The sequence below is a fragment of the Stegostoma tigrinum genome, chromosome 34, assembly GCF_030684315.1.
Source record: "Stegostoma tigrinum isolate sSteTig4 chromosome 34, sSteTig4.hap1, whole genome shotgun sequence".
Lineage (NCBI taxonomy): Eukaryota > Metazoa > Chordata > Chondrichthyes > Orectolobiformes > Stegostomatidae > Stegostoma > Stegostoma tigrinum.
In genome coordinates this window covers 24113887-24135862 of record NC_081387.1, presented here as the reverse complement: position 1 = coordinate 24135862, position 21976 = coordinate 24113887, and the positions used below count along the sequence as shown (strand labels likewise).

The 21976-nt window shown below is 42.2% G+C and overlaps 2 protein-coding genes across 4 annotated transcripts in view; one reads left to right on the top strand and one right to left on the bottom strand.

The window, feature by feature from the left end:
* Positions 1-417, bottom strand: part of LOC125446446 (carnitine O-acetyltransferase-like) — a 62657-nt gene extending 62240 nt beyond the window's left edge. Inside the window, exons 1-2 of the mRNA XM_048520038.2 lie at positions 350-417; positions 144-242 (exon numbers count right to left, since the gene is read on the bottom strand). The gene's annotated coding sequence lies outside the window, so the exon portion shown is untranslated. The remainder of the gene's footprint in view (positions 1-143; positions 243-349) is intronic.
* Positions 418-549: 132 nt separating this feature from the next.
* ppt2b (palmitoyl-protein thioesterase 2b) overlaps positions 550-21976 on the top strand; it is a 34713-nt gene continuing 13286 nt past the window's right edge. For 2 of the 3 annotated variants that reach the window (XM_048520248.2, XM_048520250.2), the window contains exons 1-6: positions 550-809; positions 9736-9889; positions 13722-13817; positions 18322-18429; positions 18920-19003; positions 20853-20937. In XM_048520248.2, coding sequence (XP_048376205.1) covers positions 672-809; positions 9736-9889; positions 13722-13817; positions 18322-18429; positions 18920-19003; positions 20853-20937 — 665 coding nt within the window. In that variant the 5' untranslated portion in view covers positions 550-671. The remainder of the gene's footprint in view (positions 810-9735; positions 9890-13721; positions 13818-18321; positions 18430-18919; positions 19004-20852; positions 20938-21976) is intronic. The other variant, XM_048520249.2, reaches the window with a different exon arrangement.

Below are 21976 nucleotides of genomic sequence, written 5' to 3'. Positions count from 1 at the left end.
TCGAAACGTCAGCTTTCCTGCTCCTCTGATGCTGCCTGGCCTGCTGTGTTCATCTAGCTGTACACCTTGTTAGTGAAACATTAGGGCAGGATCTTAGATAACAAGGTGTGGAGCTGGATGAATACAGCAGGGCAGGATCTTACATGTTTTGGCCAAGTCCGAGTGGCGTTGCGGTTTTTGGACACGTTCTTTCCCCGCGTTCTTTCCCCAAGCTATTGTTTCAAAAGGCTCAGTTGTTCTCTCTAATAAGAAATAAAATGAATTTTTAAAAGAAAAATTTCTTAAAAGAAGTTTAGAAAGCTGTAGAATGCCCCCTCCCCACCTCAACATGCACATCCCCCTCGCTCACATTTCCGAGAATGGGTCTTCTGATTTCAATAGGAGACAGGCTTTCCATTGCGATGGAGGGTAAATGAAGCCAGGTGGCGCGGGAAGTGAAATACGCTGTTGCTAAGGACGCCAGCGTGGTTGCTGTGGAAACAGGATGTGACATTCTCTCCAGAACGTCGCGCGCAGCCGCTGTGCTCAGTTTCAGCTGCATTTCACGGGGAAATGGAGCAAGGGTAGGAACTGCTGATAGACTGAGGGTTTACAGCAGCGGCTTTCAGCCTTTAGTTGTGTTGCTCTCTCCCCCCCCCCCCCCCCCGGATATCTTCTAGAAAGGCAGCGAAATGTTTGCTTGGACTGTGCTGGCGCTCTCAACCGCGATCGTCCTGCGAGCAGCGCAATCCTACAAGCCGGTCATTGTGGTGCACGGTTTGTTTGACAGCCCAGGGGATTTCAAATTGTTTCAAGGTTTCATCAACGAGGTAAGGCGACGCCGCTTCTTTCACTGCGCCGGGGCCTGATTTCCCGCATGATCCTCTTGGATCACACCACCACCCCCGCCCCCCTTCCCAGCTCTGCCAGTGGCTGTAAACTGAGAATTAACCCCTTTGCTCTGAAACATGAGCTGTTTTGCTCTGGGAGAAGGGGGTGTCACGTTACACTGACATCCCGCTGAATCTGCACCAAGACCCCGGATCAGTGTAAATTACCAATCGGAATTGAATGTCTGCAGGTTTATTAAGTGTGTCTCTGGTGGTGAACGAGTCAGGTAATAGGATTTCAAAGACTTAAATCTGGGTTGAAATGAAATATTCCCCAGACTTTAGCTGGGACCAATTTTCCCAAGTACTCGTAGAAGCCAAAGGCAGGTTTTTTTTTCCACCGTCCCGACGGTTGTGAACTTGTATGATGGTTTAAGAAAAACGTCGTGTTTTTCTGGACTGACCGGAATCTGAAATGCAGTGTCAGGATGTGTAATGGAAGCTGATTCAATCGAAAAGGCAATTAGATCGTGATTTGGGGAAAAAAATAGTGTGGGGGAGCGGCTTTGGGTGAGTTCTTCTTGCAAGGGCTGGGGCAGATCTGGCAGACTGAATGGCCTCTTTTGTGCTGTAACCGTTCTATGACTCTAGAACGCCGCTTCTTCAAGTTTAAGCATCTGACTGTCTTTTTAAAGGCACAGTCACCCCTTTTACTCCGCTCTGAGATGAACTTGTTGATATTCCCACAGAATCCTTGACTCAACCCGTGCCTTCCAGCAACATATTGGAGTCAGGAGCCCTGACTGACCGTGGAGCACTAACTGATATTGGTTTTTCACGTAGAGCTCTGCTGAAATTGGCTGTCAGTGCACCTGGAGAACTAAAAAGGGAATGCACTCACATAGTCCAGTCGACCATTGGGGGTGGGCTCGGAAGACTGAGTGTAGTATCTTATGATCTTCCCCACACCTTTCTTTTGATGTGTGCCTTGTGGCTGATACCTAAGGCATCAGCCAGCAGCAAAAACAGGAAGTGCTGGAAAGGTTCAACGGGTCTGGCAGCATCTGTGGAGTAATTTCTCATCGCAGATGCTGCCAAATCTGCTGAGTTGTTTTTGCCACAATTGCTGTTTTTGTTTCTGATTTACAGCATCTGCAGTTCTTTTGTTTTATATTATAAACAAATATCAGAAAATCAGAGGTTGGAGTTTACCAGCTGCAGTCTGCTTCATGCTGCTGCCACGGGAGTTCAAAAAGGAGGAAAAAATTCAATGTGATGTGGAATTCTGCCTTGCCACGGCCTGACAGCTGTTAGGTTCCCCTGCCATCCAGTCATTGTTGTGTTTTCTGTACTCAAACAGCATTTGGCAACAAGCAACATTGGAGTCAAAGAGAGAAATTTTAAATAATATGTTAAAGAGGAGGGAGCGATAGCGAGGTTTAGGGAGGGAATCCCAGAGGTTGTGGGATAAGGAGCTGAAAGCTCAGTGTCTGAGGAATAATGTAAATCATCAATAGTCAATAGATCAGAATTGGATCTATAATTTAAACCTATTCTTCCAGGAGGGAAATGTATTGAGTTAATAGAAAGCCATAGTTATGTCTCCCAGCTGTCCAATGATTCAGTAAACTCAGCAGGTTAGGCAGTCTCTGTGGAGAGAAAACAGAATTAATGTTTCAAGTCCAGTATGACTTTTCTTCAGAAACGAAGGAGAGTTGTATCAGACTCGAAATGTTAACTCCCTTTCTCTCTCCACAGATGTTGCCAGACCTTCTGAGTTTCTCTGGCATCATGTTTGTTTCTGATTTCCAGCATCCACAGTACTTTTCTTTTCTTTTATTTTGTTGACTTGAGCTATCAAACAGACCATAATTACAACCTCAACTTAGTGACTGGTGCCTTGGTTAAAATTGCCCTCAAAATCTTAAAAAGGAGCACTGGAAATTTCAGAGTTTGCTAAAATGGAGGAGAAAATTCCAAATATTTGAGTAATTTTGCTAATGTTCTGAGCATTTGGGTTCAAACTTCACCATGATGGATAGTGAAATCTGAATTCAATAAAAATCTGGAATAACTAAAACCAAGGTGGTCTATTGACGACCATTGTTGTAAAAAATCCATCTGGGTCACTAGGGGAGGAAATCTACCATCCTTAGCTGGTCTGGTCATGTGACTCCATCCTACAATATTGTTGTTGTCTCTTAACTGCCCTCTGGGCAATTATGGACGGATAATAAAGGCTGGACTTGCCAGCAACACTCAGATTCCATGAAACAATTTTCTAAAAGTTCACAGTGTTCTGAGTGAAGAATTCCTCCTCATCTTCCCCATAGATGACTGTCTTCTTATCCTGGACATATCATCAGTCCAAAGATGTGCAGGCTAGGTAGATCGGCCATGCTAAATTATCTGTAGTGTTCAGGGGTGTGTGGGTTATAGGGGGAATGGGTCTGGGTGGGATGCTCCAAGGGGTGGTGTGGACTTGTTGGGCCAAAGGGCCTGTTTCCACACTGTAAGGAATCTAATCACTAGGTGTGGACTCTTCAGCTGAATGAAACAATCTCTTGGCATGTACCAAGTCAAATTTTCTTTGGATATTGCTTCCACTGATTTCCAGACAATATAAGCCAATTTCCAATCAGTCTCTCGTGACAAAACATTCATTTTCTCATCCCAGGAATTAATCTGATTGCTGTTGGAAAAATGCAGTAAGTTCATAATTGACAAGCATTCGAACAGAAAAATAATCATGTAACTTCCAAGGCCTGTGAAAGAAATTATACCAAGTATCTATTCTCTGACTTTTAATTATTTGCATTCATATCATCTGTTGGGCTCTATGGATGTGTATGCTGCACACAGTCTGTGGACTTTTTAGGAGCATTAGCTACATGGGGAGTGTGTCATTCTGACCATGACCCATCCACAGATAGTTGTTTGGCTGGTCTTGATTCAATGATTCCTCTGAACTAGCCTAAAAATACAGATAATAAAGCATAGCTGGGAGAGTTCATGGCCCAAACTGATTTCTACCAAGGAAAGCCAGTGACAAACATGTTCTGTGTCCTGGGATAATGGGAACTGCAGATGCTGGAGAATCCAAGATAATAATGTGTGAAGCTGGATGAACACAGCAGGCCAAGCTTTTGTGCTCCTGAGATGCTGCTTGGCCTGCTGTGTTCATCCAGCTTCACACTTTATGTTCTGTGTCCTGTATGGTTTTGCAGTGGTCTTCTGTCAAATATGGAAAGGGGAACTGGATTATCAGTAACAAGTGAGGAGCGAGTGTACTGATGTGAGAGGGAGAGATGGGTTCAGGCTGAGGATCTGGAGATAAGTTATTGCTGGTTGTGCATTAGATGAGCAGTCAGAGGGGTTTGTTGTCTAGTTAGGGGTCTTCTCCATATGTGGGACTGAGATATGTTGCTGCAATAAAGACAGAAAGATTCCATTGAGCCTTTCCTGATTTCACTTGCTTTACAACTAATTAAGTGCCAAGTATTAGAATGCAGGAAACATGACAATCAGTTTGTTTATAGCAGAATCCCATAAACAGCAGTGTGACAGTAATATTTTGCTATTTCTGAGTTTTGGTGTCATCTTGTGATACTGTTGGAGGACTTCACCAAATTAAAATGTTGGTGTTAATTTTAAGTAAGATTCAGATCTTTAACACCTGGCTGTATTCAGAAGCACGATTTGGCTGTACCAGCCTCCAGACTTTTGTTTAACTTTTAAGAAGCAAAGCTAAGAGAGGTGAGAGGCAAGAATATCAAACTTGACTGGAATATTTGTTTGGATATTTGCATCCACAGCCATAGTTCAGTTAACATACATACACTCACAATCACACTCTGGCGCACACACACCCACATATTCCCACACCCAAGTCCCGAAGTTTCATTCAAGATCTGAGGCCAAAATCTAGGCCAACACTTCCAGCAGTACTCAGAGGAAGAGAACCCCTGTTTGTGGTACTGACTTTAGTTTTCAGGTATTAATTTGAAGTTCTATTTGTCCTGTCAGGTAAATGTAAAAGATCTCTCAGCCATAATTTCAATGCAGAATGAGGGACAGAGACTACTTTTACTTTACCTGAAGTTGTTAGTGACATTAGTTGCTTAAAACTACTGCTTACATTTCCTGAATTTAAAATACCAAAAGCCCTAAAAATGCATGTGCTGGGTAGAGTTCAAAATTAAAATCACTTAAATGAGGTATAGAACTGAGATCTGAAAGCATCCTTTGTGCTTATTTCTTTACCATATCTTTGTGCAAAACTCCAGGGCAGGGCCTGTCACTATTCATTCCCTAGTGACTCTGGGCAATGAAACATAAAGTGCACATGTTGGTTTGTGAAGAATGCTGAAGGCAATAGAACAGCAATAATCTGTTTGACTACACACAAAGAATTCTGTTGGCACACTGCCTAAATGATCAGCTACCAGCCCAATCCGAGAAATCGATGCTTTCTATTGACACACCATTTGTCTAAGTGCTTTTCCCCTTTCACAGTTAAATCTGCTCCCACCATCCTTTATAGGCAGTGCATTCAAAGCTGCGACAATTTGCTGTTTTAAAATTTACAGTTCCCTCCTCCACTCCCTGGCTGTTGCACCAATCAAATCAGTGTCTCTCAGTTGCCACTAGAATGTTTATCTTTTATGTTCACTCTATCAAAACCCTTCAAGATTTTCAACATCTTTATCAATCTACCCTTAACCAGTAAGGAACACAAGCAATCTTTCTTCAGGGGCTCCATGTAACTGATGTCCCTCATGCTGGTATCATTGTAGTGAACCTCCTCTGCACCTTTTTAAAATGTGTTGCCAACAATTTTAATGCTTCTTGCTTGTTTACCAGCACCATCTATTTGAAGAGTTTCAATTCTCTCAGGCTGTTGCTTATTCTTAATTATTTTGTCAATGTCTTTATCCTCTTTCTCTGAAGTAGACTACACAAGTTGCCTTTCAGGAAGACCTGTATAGTTGATCACATTGCGAATCATATGGGATCAGTATCTCATTTTAATTGCTGAATTGTACAGGTTAATTATCCTTTGGGATTTATTCCTTGCCCTTTAGATGATGCCTCTCCCCTTACACACATATATGTCTTTTTTCATTGCCATTGGTTGGGCATCTTGTGAATTGTGAACTCTCTTGAGTTCATGGCTGCTTGGAAATCATGTCCAAGTGGAGCCCAATCATGAACAAAGTATACCTGATGACCTGGAATAGTGGTCTTTCACTATGAAAGAGAAGAAACAGAGTAGCTAACGGGGGCAAGGCAGATCTCACTGTGTACCATTTGTACTTTAGGCACACAAAGCTAAATTCTCAGAGGCTTCAGAATTGAAAGAACTGTTGGAAATGGAGAGGTCAATCTCTGTGTTGCTGTGTCAGGGAGCCAAAGAGGAGATTGGGGATGGGTGTTGGGGTAGGGAGGGTGATAGTGCAGTGTTGAGGGAATTTATGTGAAGATTCTAGAGTCACTGAAGATGATGGATTACACTGCGTGAAAGGAATTCGGATGTAGCCCAGCTGCGACACCGAGAGTATAATTTTAACCAGCATCATAATGAAGGATTCCATTGGATCTCAGATGGAATGATGGTATCATATCTCAGCCCAAAGTTGTTCATTCATATTAATAAGACCATAGACATAGGGGAAGAAGTAGGCCTTTTGGGCCGTGTGTGTCCTACCGTTCAATTAAATTATGATCAAAAATCAATCCTGAACTTCAATTTCCTGCCTTATCCTGAACACGTAGATTTCCTTCCTTAAAAATCTGTCTATATCAGCCTTGAATATGCTTAACAATCCAGCCTAATGGAAGGTAAAATCAGTCATTGTCTGAAACAACAGTCCTGTTTGATCCCATGAGATTCTCAGTGGATGCATTGGGTTCAAGTTGGCTGCTGAATGCCAATGCAACTAAATCTTTCAATCTATAATGACGGAGCTTTCCAGGCAGGGTGGATGACCAACAATCATAGTGACTTGAAGGTGCCTCAGCTCCTCCTCTGCCTGAGGCTAGGTTTCAGCGTTCCTACTTTGGTTGAGACTAATAAACATAAATTTAATAAACATAAACAGATTCAATCTGGCACCTTTCCTGATACCATGTCCTCAGTGTTACTCAGAGTTACACTGTCTGTCAACAGGACTACCAGATTTTGCAATAATTTAAAATTTTACATTTTAAATTTAAATTTTAAATACCTGTTACCTATGGAGTCTTTGGACACACTGAAATATAGTAACCTTCCCTCTTGCAACGTGAGTGCCGTGACATCGATTTCATCTTCCTGAGAGAAAGGAAAGTTGACTATTTCAAGGTTAGTAAATATTTGTGGGTGCAAAGGATTCACCCACAATAACATCAGAGACTGAGTTTACTTTGCATTTTATTTACAAGCGGCTAGTTAACTTTGCTGGTAAACAAGGTCGTCACCCTTAAAATATTTACTGAATGGCCAGTTTTATCTTTTAAATTTCTGGGAAATCTTTGCTCAGGGGAATTGCTGGATTTATAGACCTTAAAATTTTATTTGCAGCAGCTCCATGGGTTTGTAACTTGCTGAGTGTCACTGCTCGTTTTTTTAAAGTGCAGTGTTCTTCTCATTCACACTGACTGGCTGCTGACTTGATCATATCTGTGTACATTGTGTGATTCGGTCCAGAAGGAAGCCATTTCACCCATTGTGCATGTGGCAATTCCTTGATAGAATTTTCCACTCGACTGTCCTACATGTTCTTTTCACCATTGTTCTGAAAGTTATCCAATTAAAATATTCAACAAATTCCTTTAACAAAACCTCACAGTTAAATCTGCTCCCACTATCCTTTATAGGCAAGATTTTCATCATCTTTATCAGTCTACCCTTAACCTGTAAGAAACACAAGCAAGCTTTCTTCAGGGGCTCCATTTAACTGATGTCCCTCACACTGGTACCATTGTAGTGAACCTCCTCTGCACCTTTTCAAAATGTGTTGCCAACAGTTAAACACAGTCCTCCAGCTGAAGTGTAACCAGTCCTTTATAAAGTCTCTCGTAGCTCTCTTCATCGCAGCTTACCGAGGCAAGAAGGGGGAAGTGAAAGAGAAAAAGTTGGTCAGTCTGGCAACTTCTTTGTGTTAATTATTACATGGATATTGTTTATTGAAGGGAGAATTTAGTTGAAAGTAGAGAAGTTATGCTTCAGTTATAAGGCAAAACCACATCTGGACCATCGTGTATAGCATTGGTGAGTTAAAGAAGAACGTGGAAGTGTTGGATGCAGTTCAGGAAGGTCTTAGTGGAATGGTGGGTAATCTTGTGAGGACCAAGCCAACTGGCTAGGCTTATATTTGCTGGATATTGAAGAGTAAACTGTCACTTGATTGGAAGATAAGATTCTGAGGGGTGTTACTCGGGTGAATATACAAGAATGTTTCATTTTGTTGGAGACTGTAGAAACGAGGGGTCACTGTTTAAAAAATATAATACCCTTTTAAGAGAGAGAGCATTTTTTTTCTCTCTCACGGACTGTGGAGAGTATTTGGACCTGTCTTACTTTAAAGCAAATGAAAGCAGAGTTTTTGACTCTTTTTTTTAAATGCAGAGGTTGATGGATTGTAATAAACTCAGGGGTGAAAGGTCATCAAGAGGGAGAGTGGAGTTGGGATTATGGAGTAAGCAGGTCAGCCCTGATTTTGCTGAATTGTGGAGGAATCAGTGGATTGAGGGCATAAATCCTGATAACTCATATGTTTGTATGTTCATACCTTTCTTCTTTGTATTTACACAAGGGATAAGGGCACCAGTGGCTGGACTGGCATTTATTGCTGTCCCTAGTTAACTTTGGCAAAGTGTTGGTGAGCTGCCCTCTTGAACTACTACAGTCCTTAGGATATAGGGACACCACAGTATCCTTAGCAAAATGTTCCAGGATTTTGACCCAGTGACAGTGATACTTTTCCAAGCCAGGATTGTATGGGTTTGGAGGTGAATTTGTGGATGTTGGACATCCCATGTATTTGCTGCCCTGTAGGTGGTTGTGGATTTAGAACATACTGTATAGGGAGCTGTGGCAAATTTTGGCAGTGCATCTCACAGACAGTGCACCCTGTTGAGACTGAGGGTCGGTGGTGAGGGAAGTGAATGCTTGTGGATATGGTGCCTGTCAAGTGGGCTGCTTTGCACTGAATAGTGTCAAGATAGGTGCTGATAGGATGTTTTGCTTTGTACAAGATACCAAAAGTAAGGGACACCGTTTAAAAATATTTTAAGACCAAAAGAAGAAGAATTGTTTTCTCTGGAAGTTGAGTCTTTAGAACTCTCTTCCCATGAGTGGTGGAGGAGGGGTTGATTGATTGTTGATTCTTCAGAGGTAGGTAGATTCTTGACTATCAAAAATTCAAAAGTCACTGGGGCTGTGGAAAAATATGGAGCTCTGACCACAATCTGACGAGATATGTTATTGAATGGAGAAGCAGGCCCAAATGGCCTACTCCTTCCAGTTCATCCACTTGTACATAACTAGTTGATCATGACTTCAGCATGACAACTGGAGGTTGAAACTAATGGATATTATTTGTGAATGTTTTAAATGTTTTGTCACAAATTTTTAGTGCGCAATTTTTTTTTTGAGATTGAATCAACTTTTGCCTTGGTATCTGTAGGTTGGTTGGGATGCAGAATATGGGAGTTCTCCCAAATAGACTGCAATTTAACAAGAGCTACACTGTAGGTTTAATGAATTGATCATCTAGTCACTTTGGGACATCCCAGGAAGGTGGTTTGATTGAGGGGAGCATTGTTTTTTTTTTCCCTGTGAGCTATGAAACCTCTTCTTTAAATTGTTTGAATGAATTGGGCTGGAAGGATTCCTGTGTACTTCCTAATGAAAGGTTTCTGTTTCATTTCCGCCTCCCCTCAGACACATCCAGGTACCAATGTGACTGTCATTGACCTGTTTGATCACACACAGAGCCTGAAGTCACTGTGGAGTCAGGTGGATGGATTCAAAGCAGCCATCTATCCCATCATGCAGAATGCAGCGAATGGGGTTCACATGATCTGTTACTCTCAAGGTATGGCTCTACCGAGAGATTTCTGTGAGAGTGCTTACACTGTGATTGATAAGCGCATTTCAAAATGTTTTTGCCATGTTGATTTGTGGTGCTTGTGGCTGTTATTTATTTGGCAGTTACATTTGCTCTGCATGACCTGGTTAGAATGGAAATGCTTGACTGATTTCTCCTGCCAATTATGTTTATAAGTCACACCACATGTATTTGAACATTTGTATATGTACATACATGGAATGGAATGGGATAGTTGTTATTTAGATAATTTGTTTTTCTGAACTAGCGTTCACTTCATTTTTCCAAACAATGGGTGTGTTATGGCCAGGAGATTCTCTGTGGTGTAAATGTTTCTGATAAAAGAAGGTACCGAGGGCCCCCTCAAGGACAAAGGATTGAAGTTATGCGTGGAGCCGCAGGAAGTGAGAGAGATCCTTAATAAGTACTTATCGGTATTCACCAAGGAGAAGGACATGACTGAAGTTGAGGTTGTGGATGAGTGTGTGAATACTCTCAAATATCCATATATCAAAGGAGAGTTTTTGAGTTTCCTAAATTGCATTACATAGGAAAGTCCCCAGGGCCAGATGGGATCTATCCCAGGTTAATGGGAAATGCAAGGGAAGAAATAGCTGGGGCATTAGCAGATATCTTCACATCCTCTTTGACCACAGATGATGGTCCAGGGGACTGGAGATTAGCTAATGTTCTTCCCTTGCTTAAGAAAGGAAGCAGGGATAATCCAGGAAATTACAGGCCAGAGACATTGACATCTGTGGTGGGTAAGCTCTTGGAGAAGATACTGAGGGACAGGATATGTGCACAAATGGACTAGTTGGTGATAGGCAGCATGGTTTTGTACGGGGAAGGTCATGTCTCACCGACCTGATGGAAGATTTTGGAGATCTGACAAAGATAATTGATGAGGTAACTGCGGTGGATATAGTTTATATGGACTTTCGTAAGGCATTTGATAAAGTCCCTGGTGGCAGATTAGTACAAAATCTAAAATCACATGGTATTCAGGGTGGCTGGCTAGATGGATACATAACTGGCTTGGCCGTTGAAGACAGAAGGTAGCGGTGGAGGGTTTTTTTCAGAATGGAGACTGGTAATTGGTGGTGTTCCACAGATATCAGTCTTAGGTCCTCTCTTGTTTGTATTATATATAAATGATCTGGAGGAAAATGTGCGTGGCCTGATTAAGTTTGCAGATGACATGAAGATTGGTGGAGTTGCTGGTTGTGCAAATGATTGATTATGAAAGGATACAACAGGATATAGATAGATTGGTGACTTGGGCACAGAATTGGCAGATGGAGTTTATTCTAGACAAGTGCGAGGTGATGTATTTTGAAGCATCAAATTTAGTTGTGAATTACACTGCAAATGGCAGAACCCTTAGAAACACTTACATAAAAATGGATCTGGGCATGCAGGTCCACACTTGCCTAAAAGTGGCAACACAGGTGGCCAAGGTGATTAAGAAGGCATATGGCATGCTTGCCTTCATCGGCTACGACATAGAATACAAGAGTTGGCTAAACATATTTCAGCTATTATAAAACCCATGTTAGGCCGCATTTGGAGTACTGTGTGCAGTTTTGGTCACTGTGCTACCAGAAAGACATGGAAACTTTGGAGAGAGTGCAAAGAAGGTTCACTAGGATGTTTCCAGGTCTTGAGGGCATTGTCTATGAGGATGTGTTAAAAAGACTAGGATTGTTTTCAATGGAAAGACAGTGGTTGAGAGGAGATCTGATGGCGGTTTACAAAATTATGTGAGGCATAGATAGGGTGGATAGTGTGAGGTTTTTTCCCCAGGTAGCAGTTTCAATTACAAGGGGGCACGGGTTCAAGGTGAGAGGGCAAAAATTTAAGGGAAATGTGCAGGAAAGCTTTTCATGTAGGGAGTGGTAGGAGCCTGGAATGCACTGCCAGGGGAGGTGGTGGAAGCAGGCACTTTGCAACATTTGAGAGGCATCTGGACGGTTACATGAATAGGAAGGGACTAGAGGGACACTGACTGAATGAGGACAGAATGTTTTTTAGTTTAGTCAGGGCATGACGATCAGCACAGGGTATTTTTAAATACAGGTTTTGTTTTAAACTGTGGCTAGGCCTCTACATAGTGCAACATAACCTTTTCTCTCCCTGTTCCCCTTACCCCACCTCTCTACCTGATGGACTGAGTTTGAAAAATTGGATTCCTTGACTCACTATCCAAAGAATTTTGTCGGATAGTGCTTGGAAAATCATTCATTGCCAAATAAAATGAAGATCTGAACCTGAATGTCCCTGCCCTGGGTGTATTTGGTGGACCAGTGTAACTTGGGCTTTATTTTGAAACCATTCAGTACCAGCCCCAGAAACGCACAATGTGAAATTGTAGACAGAGCTTTCCTTTGTCCTTTTCTGAGAGTGTTAATAGGTCAGTGGACTCTTTAACCACATTTGAAATGAATTCATGCGCTGTGCTAGGTGTATTCTGTTTTTCTGCTCACCACAATCTTCCTGTTTATGCAGTGACTGCAGTTTACATTCTCTGGGCTCCAGCCCTCAACTGCAAAACGATGCACGCTGTCTGAAGATGTAACATTGATGTGTCACCTGCTCTTGCTTGGTCACCGCTGCACACCACTTATTGTTTAGCTTACTGCTTCTGTGCAGAAATGCAGCAGTTCACACAACTCATATGGCAGAAACAAGCTTCATTTAGCAATCTGTTGACAAACAACGCCCTGGATGCCTCTAAGCTGGGGCGACGGTTTTGTTGTTGTACAGCATTATTTTGATGCAAATCGTTTTTGTAATCTGTTCTCCAAATTGTGGCATCACTGGCAAATCTTACAGCTATTGCCTGACTTTAATTACCCTCAGAGGTGGTTATGGGCCATCCTCTTGGAGTCCTGCAGTGCTGATGGTTAGGGTGTCGGGTGTGGGGCGGGGGGGATGTTAGAGGATTGTCAGTCAGTGATGATGTGGCATGACTGTGGATTTTATCCTGTGCTAACCACAACTGCAGCAACTATGGTAAGGTATTTTCCCCTGTGTCCATTTGGACTCTTCCTCATCATTGGATGGAGGGCATTTTGCCATATCAAAGTGCACATATTGCAGCATTACTGTCCTTCATGTCATTCTCTTCAGTGATGCTGCACAATCTCATGCTGGGAAACCATCCTGTGCTAGCTTACTATCCAAAAATATCCCCTATGTCCCATGATGTGTTGCATTCCATTGCAATTACCTTACCACAGAGTGAAAGCATCATCATGTGCAAGTTCCCCTCTTAGCAACACATAATCCTGATTTGGAAACACATGACTGTTACTTCATTACTTCTGGGTCAAAATCCTGCTACTCCTCTGTTGGCCTGTCGGTGTAGCTGCATCTCATGGACTACGGCGAATTCAAGAAGATAACTCACTACTGATTTCCCGAGTGCAATCAGGGATGTTCATTAATGCTAACCTAAGATGAACTTTAAAACTAAATTTTAAAGAAAAGGTAAAAATAGCTGGTTGGAATTCATGTTTCCAGTTTTCCCTCTCCCCTCCTTCTCTTTTACTCTTCACTATCAATTGAGGACCATCCTCTATTCGATAGAGCTAGCAATCTTCAAGGACGCTTTGTGGGGTGGTGGGTTTTTGTTTGTGTTTTAAGAAGGATATTGAGCATCTTTTCAATACAGCGTCTTCTGTACATCTGCTTCCCTGGCTGCAATGATGTGAGAGTTCACTGTTGAGTGGTTTGGAAATCTCAGCTTACTGAAAAACTGGATTTCTGTCGAACGTTGCTTAAGAAACTGAGCATGTCCTCCTGTTTTCTGTTTCAGGCGGTCTGATCTGTCGAGGTATCCTCTCTACAATGCCAGACCACAATGTGGACACCTTGATATCGCTGTCCTCTCCTCAGCTTGGCCAGTATGGAGGTGAGTCGCAGACTTTGTGTCGCCCTGTCTGTAATTGAGAACTATGAAGTTGAACTGAATGGGGACAGCTGGATGGGATATGCCTTGGGGAAACTTTCATTCTGAATGCATGTATTGTTCCACTTGAAACAATTTAGCATTTCTCAATCAATTTTCAAGGGGACATGAACCCAAAGCATGAAATACCCTGAGAGCTAGCACTCTTAGCTTGAATCAGAAGTTCAAGGATTCAAGTCCGAATCCTAAGGATTGAATACAAAATGCTGGCTGACACTCCAGTGCAGTGCTGAGGAAGTTCTGCACTGCATCTTTCAGCTGAGATGTTAGCTCGAGACCCTGCCAGTCCCAACAGGTGGATGTCAGGAATTCTATAGCAATGTTAATATTCATCCCTTGAACATCACTGAAAAAACAGGCTAATATGTCCAGACCTTCCTTTCTGTCTGAAGACTTGATTGGAATGTTGTACAGGCTTGGAAACAGTCCAAACTTCTTCAGTTCCTCCTGATTTTTAAAAATATGTACTATTTAAAAGGATATAGATGTCCCTGGCTCAGCCAGCTTTTATTTTCCATCCCTTGTTACCCAGTTAACAGTTAATCACGTGCTGTTGGTCTGGAGTCATCTGTAGGCTAAGCCCAAGTAAAGGTGGCAAATTTCCTTCTGAAAAGAACATTGTTAAAACCCCATCTGGTTCAGCAACAATTGACACGGATCACGTGGTCACCAACTGGCTAGCTATGTCATTCCAGATTTTTCTTGAATTCACAGGCCCTGGTGAGATTTGCACCCATGACCCCCTAACATTAGCCTGTTCGGCGCGAGTTTGACGACATTGCCACTAGTCCGTCGTCTTCCCTATTTGTAACCCCTCGGCTCTGGTGGGGGATATTTAACAAATTCTTAATGGAAATAGAGGGCCAATGACAAAAAAAAGACAAGTGCATCAACTAAAGGATATCCTTAGTTATAACAAGTCAATAAAGCCATCAGCTAAGCAGCTGGCATGGGGGCAGTGGAGAATGGAGGCTAAATGGTGTTAGATCACCATGAACACGGTGAATAATTAAATAGACTCGAAGAGATGAATGACCTGCTACTGTTTCTGCATTGCTGCAAGAAATGCCAAGCTGGGGAAATCTTTAGGAGATGCCAAAGAATCAGAATACAAGATCATAACAAAGTTATTGTTGTTACAGCTATGACTGGGGAAAGTGCTGATTACCAAACCCCAACACTCCTCCATTAGGTGTAAATTTGTTGATTCAGTTACCAAAATAGCCAAATTCTTCTCTTTATTACCGCTATTAAAATAAAAGAAACATCATTAAGCTTCTTTAAGTGAATAAAAGTAAGTTATTTATTATGAACAAAGATTACGCCTAAAATCAGTGACAAAGCATGGTTAATTTCTAAACTGTAATCTGGGATCAATCGTACTCACAGACACACTCCCATACAACAAAGTGAGTGCCTGCCAAGGTGATAGCTTATTTAAAAAAACACAAAAGGGAACAAACACCTCCATTGGGCCAAAAGCTTGGAAACGAAGGATAAAATGTGATGAGTTCTCACAGTCACTGAATTACCTGTCGACAAAGCTAAATTATTGGAAGTTGTAGAGTATTAATAATGTGGTGTTTTGATTCCGGTTGGCTTGGATTTGAGTCACTGAGGATTGGTCAATGACCACAGCTTCAGGTTCTATAAAGTAGACTGATAAACTGGTATTTGGAGCTCCCAGCCACAACTTCTCAGAAACAGGAGTTTGAGAGAGAGAGAACTCTGAGGTGTCTTCTTTACTTTCTCAGAGAGAGTTTCTGTTAGCCTAGTTCTGAAGTGCTGTTGGAATCGGGGGTTTTAAAATGATAATTAGGGCAATAAATCATTTCCTTAAACTTTGCTTAGCTGATTCTTCCTAGTCACGTGACTTATAATAAGACAGTAGGCAGCTTAGAGTATGTTAAATTATTGGCTTCATTTTCCAAGAAATGACGTGTAATGTTTTTCAGTCCAGAGAATGTCCAAAAAATATAAAATCTCCCAGTATTTCCCAGACAGTCTCCAATTAAAAATATGTATTCCCAATGTTATCTGCACTGATTACTTGCTCCAGCTTTGAATAATCTTTTACCACCTAAATACAGGACAGTTGGAGCCTTGCTGTCTGTAAATATTACTATTGTGCCAGTCTGGAGAGCGTTGACTACTTTCAGTGCCAGCTGATTTACCCAGTAAATTTAAGGATAAGGAGTAAATGCTGAGAATTACATTGTACTCCCAAACATTTGCAAATAGCCCTGTGCAGATTAAAATGAGTCATTAGCAGGAAGACAAAGAACTGGAGTAGGATTTAAAAGGACTGACCCAGTAGGCAAGAAAGGAACAGATGGAATTTACTGTAAGGGTGAAGTGTGAAGTTATTTACTTTGATATAAAAACATACTAAAGTAGAAGAATTTAAGAATGGTGAGATTGTGGAGAATGTTGGTATTCACAGGGACCTGCGTTTTGTGACATGAATCTTAGAAAATAAGTAGACAGGTGTAGCAAGCAGTTGGGAAGCAAATACCATGTAAGCTTTTCTTTGTATTGAGGATTCTATTGAAAGTTCACAGACCTGAAATGCTATCTGTTTTTCCCTGTCTGTTCAAAGTTGCTGCCTAACTAGCTGAGTACTTCCAGCATTTAAGATAATGAAATGTGAGGCTGGATGAACACAGCAGGCCCAGCAGCATCTCAGGAGCACAAAAGCTGACGTTTTGGGCCTAGACCCTACATCCTTCCAGCATTTTATGCTTTTGTTTTCAGGTTCCAGCATTTGCAGGATTTTGCTCTCTGTGGTCTAAACTGCATTGGAGACAGCAGATCTGATGCAGTGCATTTAGTTTTGGCACCTTTACCTAAGAAAGGATACACCATAAGACATAGGAGCAGAAATTAGGTTGTTCGGCCCATCAAGTCTGCACTGCCATTCAGTCATGACTGTTAAGTTCCTCAACCCCATTCTCCTACTTTTTCTCCCCATAACCCTTGATCCCCTTAATAATCAAGAACCTATCTATCTCAGTCTTAAATGTACTCGACAACCTGGCCTCCATAGCCTTCTGTGGCAGTGAATTCCGTAGATTTACCACTCTCTGGCTAAAGAAGTTTCTCCTTATCTCATTCGAAAAGGTCTCCCCTATACTCTAAGGCTGTGCGCTGGGCTGCTAGTCTGTCCTACCAATGGAAGCATCTTCCCAACATCTACTCTGTCCAGACCATTCAGTTCCCTACAGGGAGTGCACCAAAGCTTCACGAGATTGCACACTGGGATGAGCGGAGCAATGAACAGGTTAGAACTATATTCCCAGGATTTTCAGAGAACTGATCTGATTGAAATGTATGACATTTTGAAGGGCTTGACCAGTTAGATGCTGAAAAAAACTCTTTCCTGTTCGATAGCTGAGATCATAGGCTTGCAAGCTCAGACTGAATGACTGGCCATTTAGGGCTGAAGTAAGAAGGCTCTTCATTGAGGAATGTGAATCTTTGGAATTCTTTCTCCGTTAAACTATGAACATTCCATACTTCAAGAATGACTGAAGTTGTCAGGTTATTGGTCACAAGGGTTGGGGCCAGAATCTCCAGCTTCCATTTCATATGCTGTTTTTTGCTGCTGAACCTCATCCTCCTCCACTCAGTTTTAAAACACAGGACTAGATCAGCCGTGTTGTGATAGCTACTTGTTACTGATTAATGGTTACTTCTGTGTGAAAATATTGTGCCACCGGGATTGTGTTACTCTGTTATCTCCAGGCTGTTAATAATTTCTGTTTACATTCAGGGTGCTGTTACTCTGAGTGAGAGCAGTTAATACTCCCCAGAGAGAGCATGGGATTTGGATCTTGTCTCTGCCCAAATAGCAATTTGTCTACACACTTACAATCCAATGAATTGTGAATGTTCTTTGTGGAGAAACTGTCAATGTAGAGTGACAGGGAATCTCAACTCCCCAGATTTTCCTAACTCCCTTGATATATCAGTAATGCAGGCCTGGCTGCACATGATCTTCACTCATAGGTAATCATTAATCCAGGGTGATCTCTTATAAATATTATTAAAATTACTCTGTGCCTGTGCACTGAAAGCAAATCCTGACTCTGGTGATTAAATCAGACAGGCATGGCCTGGTGTAAACTGCTGAGAAGTGTGGTAATCATAGCAAGGAAGCCCCTTTTTAGTGCCATAATCTCTCCATTTTAGACAGGAGGGAATTGGAGTGCAATATTGCACTGGCCCAGAACCAAACAGTTAGCTATTAAATCCTGCAAGTGTTTGAGTGGGGGCAGACACTCACTCTTCACGTGACTGGAAGTGTCTGCGATAAGGACTATCGATTGACCCTCCCATCGTGCGCACGCATGCCTGAGAATAGTGTCTGAATGTCCGTATCGTTCTGAAAGTTGTGACTGATTCTCACTGTGTGATTTCAGTGACTGAATCACTTTCTCTTCAACAGATACCAATTACCTGAAATGGCTTTTTCCAAATTATGTGAAGTCCAATCTCTACCACTTCTGTTACACACAAATCGGGCAATGTTTCTCCATCTGTAATTACTGGAATGGTGAGTAACAAGATCTTGTATGAAGAATATATGTACAGAGTGTCAGTATGTTGTGCACACTTTCCCTGTTCCAACTGTGTACAGTGAGTGTCAGTGCTACCTCTGTGCACTCTTTCTTTATCATGGTCTTAGGATATACAGAGACAACTGTTGGTGGTTTAACCCGAGGGTGACCAAGCCTCGTGCAAGGGGAGAGGATGAGCCCTTCATGGTAACCTCAGCTGGGGCAGGAATTGAACCAACAATGTTGGCGTCACTCTATTAGACCAGCTGTCCAACCAGTCGAGCATAACTGAAAAAGGGTCTTGAACCAAAACGTCAAACTTTCCTGCTCCTCTGATGCTGTTTGGCTTACTCTGTTCATCCAGCTGTGTTATCTCAGATTCTCCAACATCGGCAGCTCCGAGCATAACTGACTCCTGTGCTTTAAGTGCGGCTTGAATGTAATAGGAATCTGATTGTATCTGAGTTATTTTTTTGTCTGTTTCAGATCCTCACCATCACAAACTTTACCTCAACAGCAGCAACTACCTGGCCTTCCTCAATAATGAGAGGGAAAATCCTAATGCTACAGGTAAAGTAGAGCTGGATCACAGGATGGTCTTAGCACAGAGACACGGATCTGGATTTTCGTGCAGTGGGGATGACTCCACAGACAGTTAGGAATAGCCCTGAATTCCCACTATTCAGTTTTTGCTAGTGGCTGTGATAGGGAGAAACTAGAACCCTATTTGACTTTTTGAACTTATCACAAGTTTCAAACAGACCCCATTTTGATGTGATACAAGGGCCTTAGTTTGCAGCATGGGAGTTACAGAAAGCTGCAGTAGGTGTAAACTCTCTTGAAAGATGGAAGAGTTCTGTAGAACTGTCATGATCTGAGCCCTGTAAACTCATTTTAGAAAAGGGCTGCAGCTTTCAGTGAGAGTTTAAAAACAAAACCCTTTTGCAAGATGACTTTAATTGACAGGCATAGGTTAGAAAAACAAACTAGCATGTTTTCAGGAAACCTCTCAATTGACTTTTCCCCAAGTGCTGTCAAAATGTCATTGTAAATGGTTGGCTGAGATTCAAATTCTGACATTATTTCAACTTGAGGGTTCTGATTTCTCAGATTGACAGTTTAGAGTATTGATGATGAAAAATCACATTTTATCAAAGATTTTGTGTTGCCTTCATCGGGGTAAGTTGCAAGAGTAGCAACTTAATGGCAAAATCGTCATTAAAACTGTATGAGGAGACTGCTGATTAGCTACCAAGTGGACTGTAATTGGTCGAGGCATTGCCATGAGAAGACTTCCATTGATATTGTTAACTACTGAGTTTGGTTTAAATTTTAAACCTGACAGATCAAGTCTGATGAACCGTTCAGGCATTGCCTCAAGATGTGAACCAATGGATAGCTGTCACCTAGTTAATTGAGTTGATATGGACACCGTGGATTTACGTGGTGTTTTTATCTACAGATCTCTATGTATTAATGTATCATAGCAAATGCACTTACTACTTTTGCAGATCTGTGCCCTCTTGTTTCTTTTATAAGTGGAAACACTTTCTCTCCGTTTACTCTGTCCAATCTGGTCATGATTTTGAAAATGTCTGTCAGACCTATTTGTCTCACACATAGACCGTGTGATTAAAAAGGTGTTTGGCGTGCTTGCCATCATTGCTCGGTCCTTTTGAGTATAGCAGTTGGGAAGTCATGTCAAGGTTGTGCAGGACTTTGTTGAGGCTTCTTCTGGAATACTGTGTCCAGTCCTGGTTGCCCTGCTATGGAAGGATATTATTAAGCTGCAGAGGGTTCAAAAGAGATTTACCAAGATTATGCTGGAAAGTTTGAGTTATAAAAGAAAAGGGCTGGATAGGCTGGGACTTCTTTCACTGGAAGGTGAGAGGTTGAAAAGTGACCTGACAGAAGTTTATAAAATCAGATGGGACGTAGATAGGGTTAACGGTGGCTATCTTTTCCCTAGGATGGGGGATTTCAAACCTAGATGATATATTTTGAGAGGAGAGAGGTTTAAAAAGACACGATGTGCAAATTATTTACATGGAGGGTGGTTTGTGTCTGGAATGAACTTCCTGAAGAAGTGGTGGATGTGGGTATGGTTACAACGTTCAAAAGATCTTCATATCATCTGCAAACTCTGAAATTGTCCCCTACGTCCCAAGACATAGAACATTTATCAGGAAAAGCAAGGATTCCAACATTGCCCCCGGAGAACTGCACAAGGGACCCTCATCCAGTCCGACTGGCGTTGCATAGAGTGGGGTGAAGGGACAGTGTCTGACCTACTGTCCCACCCAGTTCCAGTTGTGTGTGTTTCCTGTATCTTTTCCAAATGTTGTTGGTTGTTCAGCAGAGTGTTTTACAGCCACTTCAGTTTCTGAATTGTTGACATTTGTCCTTTTTTTTTAATTAGAATGGAAGAAAAATTTTCTGCGAATCAAGAAGCTTGTTCTGATTGGTGGACCAGACGACGGGGTCATAACTCCATGGCAGTCAAGGTAAGAGTCTGTTGGAGATGGCGAGGGAGTGAGGGGCGGGGTGGCAGTGGTGATGGTGTGTGTCAGGGTGAGGAGGTATGGACTGTGAATGGATACATGGGTGGTGGCTGCAACCTGTCTCCCTCCAACTGGGAACAGAGTTCAGACTCCGCATGGACTGTGCTCCTGAGGCTGGAATATCTGGTGGGGGAGAGGTTCAAACTAACAGATTCAGTCCAGTGATGCCAGAACTGAGCATGAGCATCTAGGAAAGATGGAACAGGCTGGAACTCTCTTGCTCAGAGATTGTTTCAACTTGAGTGAGACCAGAACTAGGGCCTCTTAAATATTTACCCAAGCACTCAGGAATTCGGGAGAAATTGACTTACCTGGAGAGCGATTCAATTGTGGAACCTGCTACCACAGGAGAATAGTTCAGAGGAATAATGGAGCAATATTTAAGGATAAACACACATTGCGATGGATGTGTCAAAAGAATCTGGAAATAGTGGTCTAATGATGACCGTGAAACCATTGTCAATTGTCATTGAAAACCCACCTGGTTCACTAATGTACAGGAAACTGCCATCCTTACCCAGTCTGGACTACATGGTGAGACTCCAGAACCACAGCAATACGTTTGACTATTAACTGCCCTCTGGGCAATAAATGCTGCCTCACCAGCAATGCCATCATCCCATGAGGAGATGATTTGGGATGGAGTGTAAGAAGGGGCTGCTTATTCTGTGAGGTATTGTCCAGAGGCTAGGAGCTGGTTACACTGCACTCCAAGATTTAACAGCTGGCTCTGGTTGACAGCACGAGATTCGTTCGGTCAAACCAAACTGCTCCTAAAAATATTCAACCTTTGTGGCGAGGAACTGTAAGGTGATTGTGACCATTAGCAACTTGGGCTGACGATCAACCAGGGCCCTTTTCTCAAAACCCCTCCCCCTGTGATGATGGGGTATTCAGACTCGCTCCCTCCTCCTGTTTGCTGGGGTTCAGTACGTGCACTCTCTGAAGTAGGTCTGTCTGTGATTGGTAATTTCTCTGCCTT